Consider the following 12,755-nt stretch of genomic DNA (forward strand, 5'->3'; position numbering starts at 1 on the left):
TTTCCTTACCGCCTCAATGACAGTACTATAATATTGTCTAGGATTCGAATTCAACACTTCTTCAATAACCTATGACTGACATTAATATACAGTGTTTTAACTAATATCAGTACTTGAAAAGTGAGTCACCGAAAACTGCTTACACGAACCAACGACGGATTCACACGTCACTTTCAACGTTCTTGTTTGGATGATAACGAACCTAAGAATAATTTTAAAATTACTTGTCTTGTAACAGGTCACAAAACTTTAAAGTTTTCCCGAACATTAAACATTTTCACGAGGACTTTAGAACAAAAGGAAAGTAATCTTAGGCTGAGTATAATTTCAATGAATATTGAATTACATTTCAGACACCATGGTAAAGTCACAAGACAATCAATAAGCCTACATCGCGAAAGTAATAATGGAAATACAAATAACATTCCATGATCTTTTAGTCCTTTCGGTCAGTTTTTGATTAAAAACTGTATATAAACTATAAAAAACAAGTATGCATTCGTAGTCCATTAAGTGGCACAGCACGTCAGCGTAAACATCCCGGCCGCCTGTAACACCTGTGTAACAGCTTGGGGAACTGAAGAATTTCACCATGTTGCAATTACACTTTCTAGATGACTTGAGACGCATGAACATACGTCAGGTAAACTCATCAAAGCTAGGAGGCTAAAAAGTCTTGCGAAAATCTATAGTTTCTAACAGCAGATGGGAAATGGATTGAACGCGGCAGCTTGTCAGACCTGATTGTCAAGCCAACGGTCTTACGGTGCTTGCTGAAGGATAATCTCGAAAATGCAAGTCTTCGATCCATCAGAAGTGCTTTGTTTTATTTCTATTTTTCACAATTCCACACACATCACGTAATGAGCGTCAATATATAGATATAAAAAAAATTTCTCGCAAAGTCGGTCCTTTTTACCTAAAGCTGGATATCAGTGATAATAACGAATTTGTCTTCCATGAAAAATATGAAATGTATATAATATTATTAGCTAATGGTGATAACACACAAGGATGATGGTATTAAATAAATGCAAATTACACTCATTTCTTTCTGCCATTTGGCATATATGTCATGGTTCATTTGCTTTATTGAATGATCATGTTCATCCATATGTATTGGTGATATGGGTGCAAGGGAAGTAGCTAAAAGGAGGAAATTTTCTTCTATAATAAACACGACTTTCATGGCAACATAATTTATTTGTTTGATGGAAAGGGATTAGGTTTCATTTTGTTACAGATTTTCATTACCACCCCCATCCATCTAAGAAACAATAATTTTTAGAATCAGTCTGCACCTCAAATTTAATAGGTTTTGATATTGGTGGATTCCTCTTGATGTCTAGTGTTTATGTATAGGGATAGGGAAGATTAAAATCTATTGAGGTAATTGTTACAGAGAGCGATGCACCCTCCCAGAGACCATTTCACCATCAACGATCTTGATTTAATAGTCCCGTTAGCAGGGGAGGGCATGAAGTATATTTGGGAAATTATGGGGTGAAACAGGCATAAATAAGAAAAATCAAAATCAAAAATGTGTAAAACTAGCACAAAAATACTTAAGATCAGCCAGTGAAACTCTATTGATGTAACCACCATCTTTGAAATTCTACAGGCTGACAGGCCAGAAACCAAAAACTCTATGTGAACCCAACCCACTTTTCAGCAAAACTCTACAGCAATTCACACGTTCCAATCCCCCCCAAAATGTATTGACCAATAAACCAACCTAATATATCAGTATAAATTGTTGTGACTAGGCGTGCCCTTTGGGCACTGCCCATATCTATCTTGCCATGCATACTGAGGCGAAGACAATCTATCCTGGGGGGTGTTGGCGGGCAGATTATTGAGTTAAAGTTTATGATTGGAGTTGAGGACTTGGTCTCTGGTCTCTAGTAAAGAATTACTAAAGATATATTTTATTGATTATTGCCATTGAATATATCAAACATTTTATGAGAATAGCTTTTTCTTAAATTATAACAATACCCATTGTTCACAGTATTTTGCAACATGGCACGTAGTCCCCTAGTTTTATTTATTTTAGACTTGGGCAGCAAATGGGACCGAACTGGAGTGTGCGCATGTGGCGGTGCTGCCTTCCCTCTTTCACGCATATGTGTTTGTCTATGTATATCTGAGAAAATATGTTTGCAAAGATCTACAAAAACCCATGCAAATACATGCAAACATATGTAAATGTGCTCAGAAAGAGTGGCGGGCCTGGTTTCAGCACACGCCGAAAGCATACAGCGGTAAACAGCCCATCGCACACATTAGCCCGGGGTGGCGGGCTTGGTGGCTGATATTCCGTGGCCCGCTCAGCTCCCAGGCCGCTTGGCCGCCCATTGCTCGAAGGGATCGGCTGTCAATTGCACTGTGCATCATATGATGCCATCCGCAGCCAATGGGTTAAGATGGGTGTCCCACATATGAGACCGCCAGAAAAGTAAACATTACCAGGCATCCTGCTGGCGTGACGCTAGATCGAAGCTCGCGCTCTAATTTTGTAGCCCGTGGTGCGCAGCGGGTGGGGAGGTTCCCAGACTTGCCCACGCACTGATTTTGAAGCCGCCCGGAAAATACTATTTTTGTCTTGGAAATGTACCATCGCTAGTGGGTTAAATAAATGGATATTATCCCTAACCTACATCCATTTGAGCACTATGGTGCCATAGTAGCACTACTTATTTTGTCAAATGGAAAAGTAGGGCAGCTTATGGAATGCCATTTGAGTATAGGTTACTGAGAGTGACATGTGGAGATAAAGAAATCGAGTAAGAAACAACATAGTTTTGCTGCAATATCCTCATCTTTACTGGTAAATGAAGAAAATGTCCGCTGCATATTACAGCTCAGAGACTAAGTTTACAACACCCTTGTACAACCAGAGTTCTTTGCTTATGTCTACATTATTTTCTATATGCTGCATTTTTGGTTAATCCACATTTTATGTAGACCAGTTTCAAGCAACCTGGAAACATTTCCGATTAATTATTTTGTTATCCATTATTATATCATATTTCTTTATACCTTCCTTTCCTTATTTTGTTTTATACTTTATAATTGGTTTTCTATCTACTGTAGGTACTTTATATTTTCAGTTTTCCTTTTCATTAACTTTATTAATTCTTAACTATCTAAGTACATTACTGCGTCTTTACAACCAGCCATTCCTTGAAAGGAAGCCGGTGAGAAGTGTTTTATTTTTTAGTATTGCATTGAATCTGGGTTATTCTTAAAAATATACAGTGCAATGAAGAAGAAATAGACTAGTAACCATTCCAATTTGATATATGAGCCCAACAAGTGCCCCAAATACCCCCCCCCCCCTAAGAAAATAAAAAGTGATGTGATTAAAAACAAAGCAATCCAAACAGCAGAAAGAAACAAAATGAGCCTGGGGGCTCTCCTCATTGACCCCCTCCTAATCACTGTATTTCTCTTGCTTGTCCCTCGCAATATCTTGCTCATTGTTGTCAAGAGAGATCTTAGTAGACAGACTCTGAGGCCCAGTGTAAGGGATCATCCTTACCTTGGGCTTCAGCCCTCACCTCAACTAATTTTGCTTGGTCTTTTCTTTTCCCCTATCCTCTTCTGTATCTTCATCCCCTTCTTCTATCCCATTCTTTAGGTGTGAGAGCCATGCTGTAAGGATGAAAGGCTTTCTTTGTGTCAGTCATGAACAGCCTCCGGGAGCCATGGGCAAGGTTTTTCCCTTGGTCTATTGCCTAGCCCTTACCCCTTATGGGGACCCTGAGGGGCAGACTGTTTCTTAGTTTATTCAGGCTCACTATGGCCAATAATGAAGATTCTTTATCATCAATAGGGGGCAATAAGGCTTGCCCCCTAATCAACTAGCCTATCTAAATTTGATTTTGATGGTTTCCGGACCCCTGCCCCTCCTTTGACAATGGCTCCAGCCACTGATACTAATACCCCTCTTCGATGCTTACTGACAACTCTGTTCATTCTAAAACACCCACCCAGGTTATTACTCAACCTCCAGAAAGCACCCATTCCTCTCTCCTAACATTCTCTTCTCCTCCTACTGCACAGTCCTTTTCAATGTCTACCCTGTCATCCCTTGTTACTACTCTTCATCCTTATTGTCCTTCTCCCCACATAAGTACTCCACTCCACACCACCCCATATTCTTCTCACCCTTGTCCTTCTACTGCCTCTACCTCTGCAAACCTTTTGACTACTCATTTTGTGATTCCCCTCACGGCCCCCTATTCTGGGAATACCCTTCTCTTTCAACAGTGCTTCCAAAAACAAGTAGGCAAGGTGACCTTTCATAGTTGCTGTGATTGTTCACGCCTTGTCACAATTTCATCTGAATCCCAAACTCGTGTACTGTCTACCCTAACTGACCTCACTGGTAAACACATTCCTGCCGAACCTCACTCCTTTCTTAATACTTGTACTGGAACTTCTCCTATCTACAACAAGGACTGGTCAGATTGAAAGTGACCTACTATCCTGCCTTGCTGATTATTATGCAGTGGCAGTAGTGAAATTTAGCTTCCATGGATATGACCTCCCCCATGAAATTTATACAGGTAGATTGTGTTACCATATCTGACCACATTGAGCCCTTCCTCATCAATGTCAGAAATGTTGGCATTTTAGCCACCCAGCCAAACACTGTCGCTCCACAGCCTGCTGCCCTCTTATGTGCCCAACCTAGTCATGACCATTCAAATTGCCCTGCTCAGTCACATACATGTGCCAGTTGAGGAGACTCCTATAGTATATTTTAAAGGAGCGTCCTTGCCTATAAGCTTTAATGTGAGGTAGCAGTCCTCATATCAAACTAGGCCACACTCTACATAAGGCCAGACAAGAAGCACAATAACAAGGTTTTTCTTTCTCAACTTATTCCAAAACAGTCCTTTGCTCAACTGATTTCAAAACAGTCTTTCTGCATCTCCAGTATCTCTTCCCTGTACCCTAAACCATCCTACCCAGTCAAATTCGTTTTCCAGTCTAAATCCAGATACTCCAGTCTCTACCACTTCCCCAATACAAAACCCTCCTCCTCACTTTATTTATTGCACCAGGCAACCTAAACCTTCCACACCACCCTCTCTTCCTACATCCTCTCCTACACCTTCCTCTTCTTCTGCTCCTCAGATATCTATCTCTTCTCCTCATAAGAGAACCATTGTTTCTCAGTCCTTTTCACCCAGCTCCCCTCCAGAAACCTTTGAAGACATCCAAAACTTCCTAAAGATGAGTCAAGAGAATAATCTGCTCCCTCATCCACCCCCCAATCCCTCTGTCCCTACTCTATCTACATTTAAAGTATTTGCAGATATCCATCCTCCTCCTCCTCAAGTTCCCTCTACCCCCCTTCCTCCTACACCCTCCCAAAATACCCCACCCTCTCTACTGCTCCCACTTGAATACTTACATGAATCCCCTCTGTCACAACAGTGTCGTTCTCCAGACCCCTCCCCTCTAGACATTCTTCCTGATACTTCACCACATTCCCCAGTCCCCCTTTCTCATCCCCTGGATTCTTCTCCTCTTACTTCTCCAACAGCTAACTCTTTTTTCCTTTAGGGGACCATCCCTCGTGGTAAGGGTGAGAGTCGAGGATTTGGGGTTGGAATGGTCGAAAATGAGTTTTGGTTAGTTTCATATTTGTATATGAGTATAGAATTATCCATGGGAATATAAGCTCCTGCAATGAAAAATTTAGGCAATGGCTAGAACTCCGAGTCTTATTGCCACTGTCTCAGCGATTTTCACCTTTCCGCACTCTTTACAGGATTGAATATGATGCATTGTATGATGACATCACCTATTGAACTGGATCACAGGCAGATAAAAGTGTGTTATTATAACAGTTGCTTCTCAAAGTGAAAGATATATGTGGTATGAAAAACGAAGATAAATAAAAAATTTACTACGTGACTTTTCAAGTTTCTTTCTCATAAAATAAAGCAGATATGATTCGATTTTCACAAATTAATCACACGAGTATGTTCAGGGTTTGATGCCCTCCCAAAACCTAGCTCGTTGTCATTGTGGGAGGGTTTAAGAGACAGGGACTGAGACCCAATGTAGAGGATTACCCCTACCTTGGGCCTCAGCCCCTGTCTCAACTAATTTTACTTGGTCCTTTCTCCTCTTCTTTCCTCTTCCGTAGATTCTTTAGTCCCTTCTTCTATCCCACTCCTAAGGTATGAGAGCCGTGCTGAAAGGATGAAAGGCTGGCTTTGTGTCAGTCACGAACAGCTTCCGGGAGCCATGGGTACAGTATTCCCTTGGTTAATTACTTAGCCCTTACCCCTTATGGTGACCCTAAGGGGTAGACCATTTTTTTTCCCCCAAGTTTATTCAGGCTCACCATGGCCAGTAATGAAAATTTGTTACCCTTAATAGAGGCATTAAGGCTTGCCCCTTCATCAAATAGCCTGTCTGAATTTGATTTTGATGGTTTTCTGACCCCTGCCCCTCCTTTGACCATGGCTCCGACCACTGATGCTAATACCCCCTCTTCAACGCTTACAAACAACTCTAACCATTCTGAAACAATCACCCAGGTTATTACTCAACCCCTAGAAAATACCTTTTCCTCATCCCCAACATTCTCGTCTTCATCCCCAACTACACAACTCTCTTCAATGTCAGCCCCCTCTTCCCTTATTACTACTCTTCATCCTTATTGTCCTTCTCCCTGCAGAATTACTCCACTTCACACCACCCCATCTTTCTCGTGCCCTCGTCCTTCTACTACCTCTACCTCTGCATACCTTCTGGGTACTCTGTTTGGCCCAGCCAAGTGGGATCAATTCTTTGTGATTCTCCCCACAGCCCCCTATTCAGAAACAAGTAGGCAAGGTTACCTTTTGCAGTCACTTTGATCATTCACCCCTTGTCACAGTTTCATCTGAAGCCCAAGCTCTATCTACCCTAACTGACCTTACTGGCAAACCCATTCCTGCCAAAGCTCAACCAACTCTTAATACTTGTACTGGAACTGTTTTTATTCCCATGTATAACAAGGACTGGTCAGACTGTGAAAATGACCTACTTTCCTGCCTTAATGAATATGATGCAGTGGCAATACAATGTTACACTCTTCCTCCTAGAGGCCAAAGTAAATCCCACATCAGTATTGCCAAGATTAGCTTCCATGGACAAGACATCCCCCATGAGGTTTATATTAGTGGATTATCTTTTCATGTCCGGCAGTATCAACCCCTTCCTTGTCAATGTCAAAAATGTTGGCGTTTTGGCCGCCCAGCCAAATATTGTCACTCAACAGCCCGCTGCCCTCTATGTGCCCAACCTGGTCATGACCTTTCAAATTGCCCTGCTCAGTCATGTACATGTGCCAATAATGGAGACTCCCATAATGTGTTTTATAGGAGCTGCCCTGCCTATAAGTTTGAATGAGGTAGCAATCCTCAGATTTAAAATAGGCCTCACTCTGTGTGAAGCCAGACAGGCAGTGTGACGAAGAGGTTTTTCTCTCTCAACTTATTTCAAAACAGTCCTACACTCTGCTCCCCCACCATCTACACAAAATATTTCTGCATCTCTCCAGGTATCTTTTCCCTATACCCAAAACCTATGTCCTATATCTACTCACCCTATCCACCAGTCAAATCCATTTTTCATCCTAAATCCAGATACTCCAATCTCTACCACTTCCCGGATACCTAGCCCTTCTCCTCACTTCAGTAGTTGTACCAGACAACCTAAACGTTCCACTCCACGCTCTCCTACTACATCCTCTCCCACACCTTCCTCTTCATCTATTCCTCTGATATCCATCTCCTCTTCTCCTCCTTCGAAGAGAACCATTGTTTCTCAGTCCTCTATACCAAACTCCCCTCCAGAAACCCTTGAAGACATCCAAAACTTCTTAAAGATGAGCCAAGAGAATAATCTGCTCCCTCATCCACCCCCCAATCCCTCTGTCCCTACTCTATCTACATTTAAAGTATTTGCAGATATCCATCCTCCTCCTCCTCAAGTTCCCTCTACCCCCCTTCCTCCTACACCCTCCCAAAATACCCCACCCTCTCTACTGCTCCCACTTGAATACTCTCACAAATCCCCTTTATCATAACAGTACCCTTCTCCAGACCCCTCCTCTTCAGACATTTTTCGTAATGCTTCACCACCTCCCCCAGTCTCCCTTTCTCAAGCTCTGGATTCTTCTCCTACTTCTCCAGCAGCCACCTCTGTTTTCCTTGATCAATGTCCCTATTCCTTCCCCAGTCACAGATACACTAATTCACTCAGTTGCTCTAGCCCCTTATATTCCCCCAACCCCTTCCCAAAATACCTCATTCTCTCAACCACCCAAACTACCCCCCCCCCCCCCCCCCCCAAAAAACAAAAAAAAAAACATCCTTCCCTACAATCCCTCCCACTCCCCACTGGATACACATGTGAATCTCTTTTATCACAATACCCTTCCTCAGACCCCGCTGTCCCTATTGAACCCCCAGACACTACTCCTTCACCTACTCCTGATCCGTTATCTCAACCCTCAGATACCTAATCCCCTACTACTTAGACAACCATAACTACCGTTGTCACCTATTATCCCTATTCCTTCCCCAGTCACAATTACAATGCAATTAATTTAATTCCTGTATTTCCTTAACCTTTCCCACCTATTAATCACAACTCTACTTCATTTGCTTCTCTCCTTTCCCTTTTCATTACCATACTCTCCTACAACACCCTCTAATCTTTGATATGTAACACCCTCCCCTCTCAATTGGATTCTTCTCTAACTCTTCAACAGCTATCTCTGTTCTTCCTTTAACATTTTTCTTATACCTTCCCCGAGACAGATACACTATAATTCACTAAATCGCCCTCCCCTCCCCTTTATACTGATTTCTGCTTAAATTCATTTGCTCCCCATTTCCCCCTTTTCACTACCCTACTATCCTATAACGTTCTTAAACCTTTGACATCTAACACATTTTATCGTAATCTTTAAGTCTCCTTTGCCCTTTCTGACGCAATACTTTACCATAGTGCTACATGACCTTTGATGTCTTGCACATTTATTTTTTCAAACATTAAACATTAGGGTTTGATGGTAAGACATGAGCAGTTACAGGTCTGTATCTCTAAAAATAAACTCGCAACGAATTGATATTTAGAAGGGCTGGGTACTTGTCAGCGTCAATGGCTGTCTCGAAGAGACCCAGCCGACAGATTTCCTAGTGTCGCCATCATTTTAAACTTTTCTGATTGCAATAATTTTAAGGATGTGCTTTCATTTGAAACTAAATAATCAATTAATCATTATGTCATAAATCCATTTTATGGAAAAGATAAATGTAAAGAAAGTGTATGATATAATTTATTCATGAAAACTCCTCAGATAGACCTGCAAATGTCTGATACATATTGTTACATCATAGGAAGAAGCGTCCACGATAAATGAATGTAAGTGATTTTCAAAATATTTTTGATATATCAACGTTTTCTGAACAGTTATTTATAACGAACAAGAAACAATTCATTGTCCCTTCATACCAAGTACTCGGCTTGTGACTAAACGTTTATTGCTTGTTTCAAGGTGGAATCACGTGGTTAGAAGATGTGGAAGAAGAGTAGGCTGGAATAAAAAGGAAGTAAATAATAAATATAAATCATTATAGATCTAATGGGTACATGTGTATGTACACATATTCACGTGCAAGTATATGTACTTTAACAATGATTTACATGCGTATACACATGTAAACGAATGTTTACTCTTAGAAGATATTAATAAAAGAGATATAAAACAAGAAACAACTGATTTTATATAACAGTCATATTGTCTTGGGTCAGGATTTGCCCCTTTTCTTGGGAGTCTTTTGTTTGTTTGTTTCTATAACTCGGAGACTAATGATCATAACTTTAAGCAGCAAAGTGCATTTGAAAGAGTGATGATAGTAATTTCTATGGTAATGAAATGGTGAAGATTAATAGATTAAAAAATACAGAAAATTATTTTCCAGTATCCAACTTTTTGTTTGCCCGTTTTTCAATTTTTTCTTTTTTCAAGCTACAGTTGATCCTTCATCCCAGAATTCTTATCCAATTAAAATTTTGGATATATTTTTGGAAACCATGTGAAAATGCGCACACAACTTCATATCGTATTTTTGAAATTTTGCTTTTATACAAATTTTTGGAAATTGTTAAAAGATTAATAATGACTTTTTCTACTTTTTTTTTCAGAGGAAACAATCAAATTTTGAAAAAAGCATATTTAGTTGTCTTAGAAATTCATTGATGTTCATACACATTTTTTCCATGACATAATTCATAATCCTCTGGGACAAGGATCAACCTTGCAGACACATGTGAAAAGAAAAATTTAAAGGCTTCCCCACATGGGAACCCCCATAAATGTGATGTAACAGTTCTCAGATTCAAACTGTGTCTCACCCTATTTGAGGCTAGACATGAAGCACAATGACAAGGTTTTTCTCTTTATACTTATTCCAGAACTGTCCTCTGTTCTGCTCCCCTCCCATCTTCACAAGATATCTCACCATCTCCCCCAATATTTCTTCCCTCTACCATGAAGCATCCTACCTTTACTCTAACTCTCCCCCTGTCAGATTCCTTTTCCAGTCTTAAATCCAGATAGCCAATCTCTGTCCTTTCGATGCCTTCCCCACCTCCTCGCTTTACATGTCATACCAGACAACCTAATGTTCCACTCCATCATCATCTACCACTTTATCCTCTACACCCTCCTCTTCTACCACTTTATCCTCTACACCCTCCTCCTCTACCATTTTATCCTCTACACCCTCCTCTTCTAGCACTTTATCCTCTACACCCTCCTCTTCTACCACTTTATCCTCTACACCCTCCTCTTCTACCACTTTATCCTCTACACCCTCCTCTTCTACCACTTTATCCTCTACACCCTCCTCTTCTACCACTTTATCCTCTACACCTTCCTCTTCTACCACTTTATCCTCTACACCCTCCTCTCCCTTTGCTTCTGGAACATCTATCCCCTCATCTTCTCTTCACATGAGAATGTTCATTTCTCAGACCTCCTCCCACTCTTTTCCAACAAACCCCATCCTCCCCTCCATGTGCACCTTTCCTTCTTCCTTCTCCATTATCCTTACTTCTCCCATCTGGTTGCTCATGTGAATCCCTTCTGTTGCAATAGTGTCCTCTGGATCCCTCCCCTCCATACATTCTTCCTGATACTTCACCACTTTCCCCAGATTCTGTTCATGCTATTTCTCCAATAACCATCTCTACCCATATTACCTGTTGATTTGCTTCATAATAGCTCTTTGCCAGTTTTCCTTAAACATTGTTCATATTGCTTCCCCAGCCACAAATACTCTCCATTTCATCCAGGAACCCAATGCCCTTAACCCTTTCATTTACTACTCTCCAATTTACTTCATTTGCACTCCCTGTTTACTCTTTTCCCTATCATACTATCCTTTAACACACTATAACCTTTGACATCTAACATATTTTATCCTAATTGTTAATTCTTTTTTGCCCTTTTTGCCACAATATTTTAACATAGTGCTATATGACCTTTGATGACATGTACATTTATTTGTTTCAAACATTAACCTTTATGGTTGAAATAAGGGTAAGTAATAAACCTCTGGCATATTTCTGCAACTGGGACATGGTTATTGCATTCACAGATTTTAATGTTATCCCTAGGATCATAACAATCTTAGTATGAGATGGTTTTCACCAGAATGTTGTGAAAGAGTTCAGAAACAAGTTGAACTATAAATGAAATCCACCCTCCAGTCCCTCTGTTCCTATTCCTTCTACATTAAAAGTATTTGCTGATATCCATTCACCTTCCCCTCAAGTTTCTCTGTCCCCTCTTCCTCCCAATCTTTTGCATCACACCCCATCCTCTCTTCTATGTGCACCATTCCCTCTACATTCCCCATTATCCATACCTCTCCCACCTGGATGCTCATGTAATTTCCTTGCCACAATAATGTTTTTCTCTGTATCCCTCCCCTTCTGACATTCTTCCTGATACTTCACCATCTTCCCCAATCCCCTTATCTCATTCCCCAGATTCTTCTCATGCTATATCTCCAATAGCCATCTCTTCCTGTATTACTCAATGATTGTTTCACAATAGCTCTTTTGCCAGTTTTCCTTTAATAATGTTCCTATTGCTTCCTCAGCCACAGATACACTCCATTTCATCTAATCACCCTTTCCTTTACTATCTCTGATTTACTTCATTTGCACCCCCTCTTTACCCTTTTCCCTATCATAGTATCCCATCATACATCTTCCATCTCATCTTTATTTTCAAACAGGTTTCTTAAGAATGGTTGAGGTAGAAGGGCAAGGATCATCATGCATTTCATGTTTGAAATGACACCATTTAATGACCCAATATCAGCTCTACATCTGCCTTTATTATTATTATTATTATTATTATTATTATTATTATTATTATTATTATTTTCTCATTATCTAGCATTAGCATGTGTCAGCTATAGAGGTTATAATTAATCATTAATCATTAAAGAGTAGTAAGGGTAGTAAATCAACATTAACATTCAATAGCTGTGCCAGAGTGGCATCATCAGCCTATTTTGGAAAGTAGACATATTTTTCATTTACGTTGCAGTGCAACATGCATGAACTTTGTTCTTCGTATTTGTATACATATTCTGTATTTCATGCCATTAATTTGATTTTAATTAATTTCACATTATAATTTTATTTTTTCTATTTAT

The 12,755-nt window shown here is 40.3% G+C and overlaps 1 protein-coding gene across 1 annotated transcript in view; it reads left to right on the forward strand.

Annotated features, from left to right (window-relative positions):
• The first annotated feature begins 502 nt into the window (after nt 1-502).
• twr (signal peptidase complex catalytic subunit SEC11 homolog C twr) overlaps nt 503-12,755 on the forward strand; it is a 105,627-nt gene continuing 93,374 nt past the window's right edge. The window contains exon 1 of the mRNA XM_027356103.2: nt 503-643. Coding sequence (XP_027211904.1) covers nt 593-643 — 51 coding nt within the window. The 5' untranslated portion in view covers nt 503-592. The remainder of the gene's footprint in view (nt 644-12,755) is intronic.

This window comes from Penaeus vannamei, chromosome 25 (assembly GCF_042767895.1).
Source record: "Penaeus vannamei isolate JL-2024 chromosome 25, ASM4276789v1, whole genome shotgun sequence".
Classification (NCBI taxonomy): domain Eukaryota; kingdom Metazoa; phylum Arthropoda; class Malacostraca; order Decapoda; family Penaeidae; genus Penaeus; species Penaeus vannamei.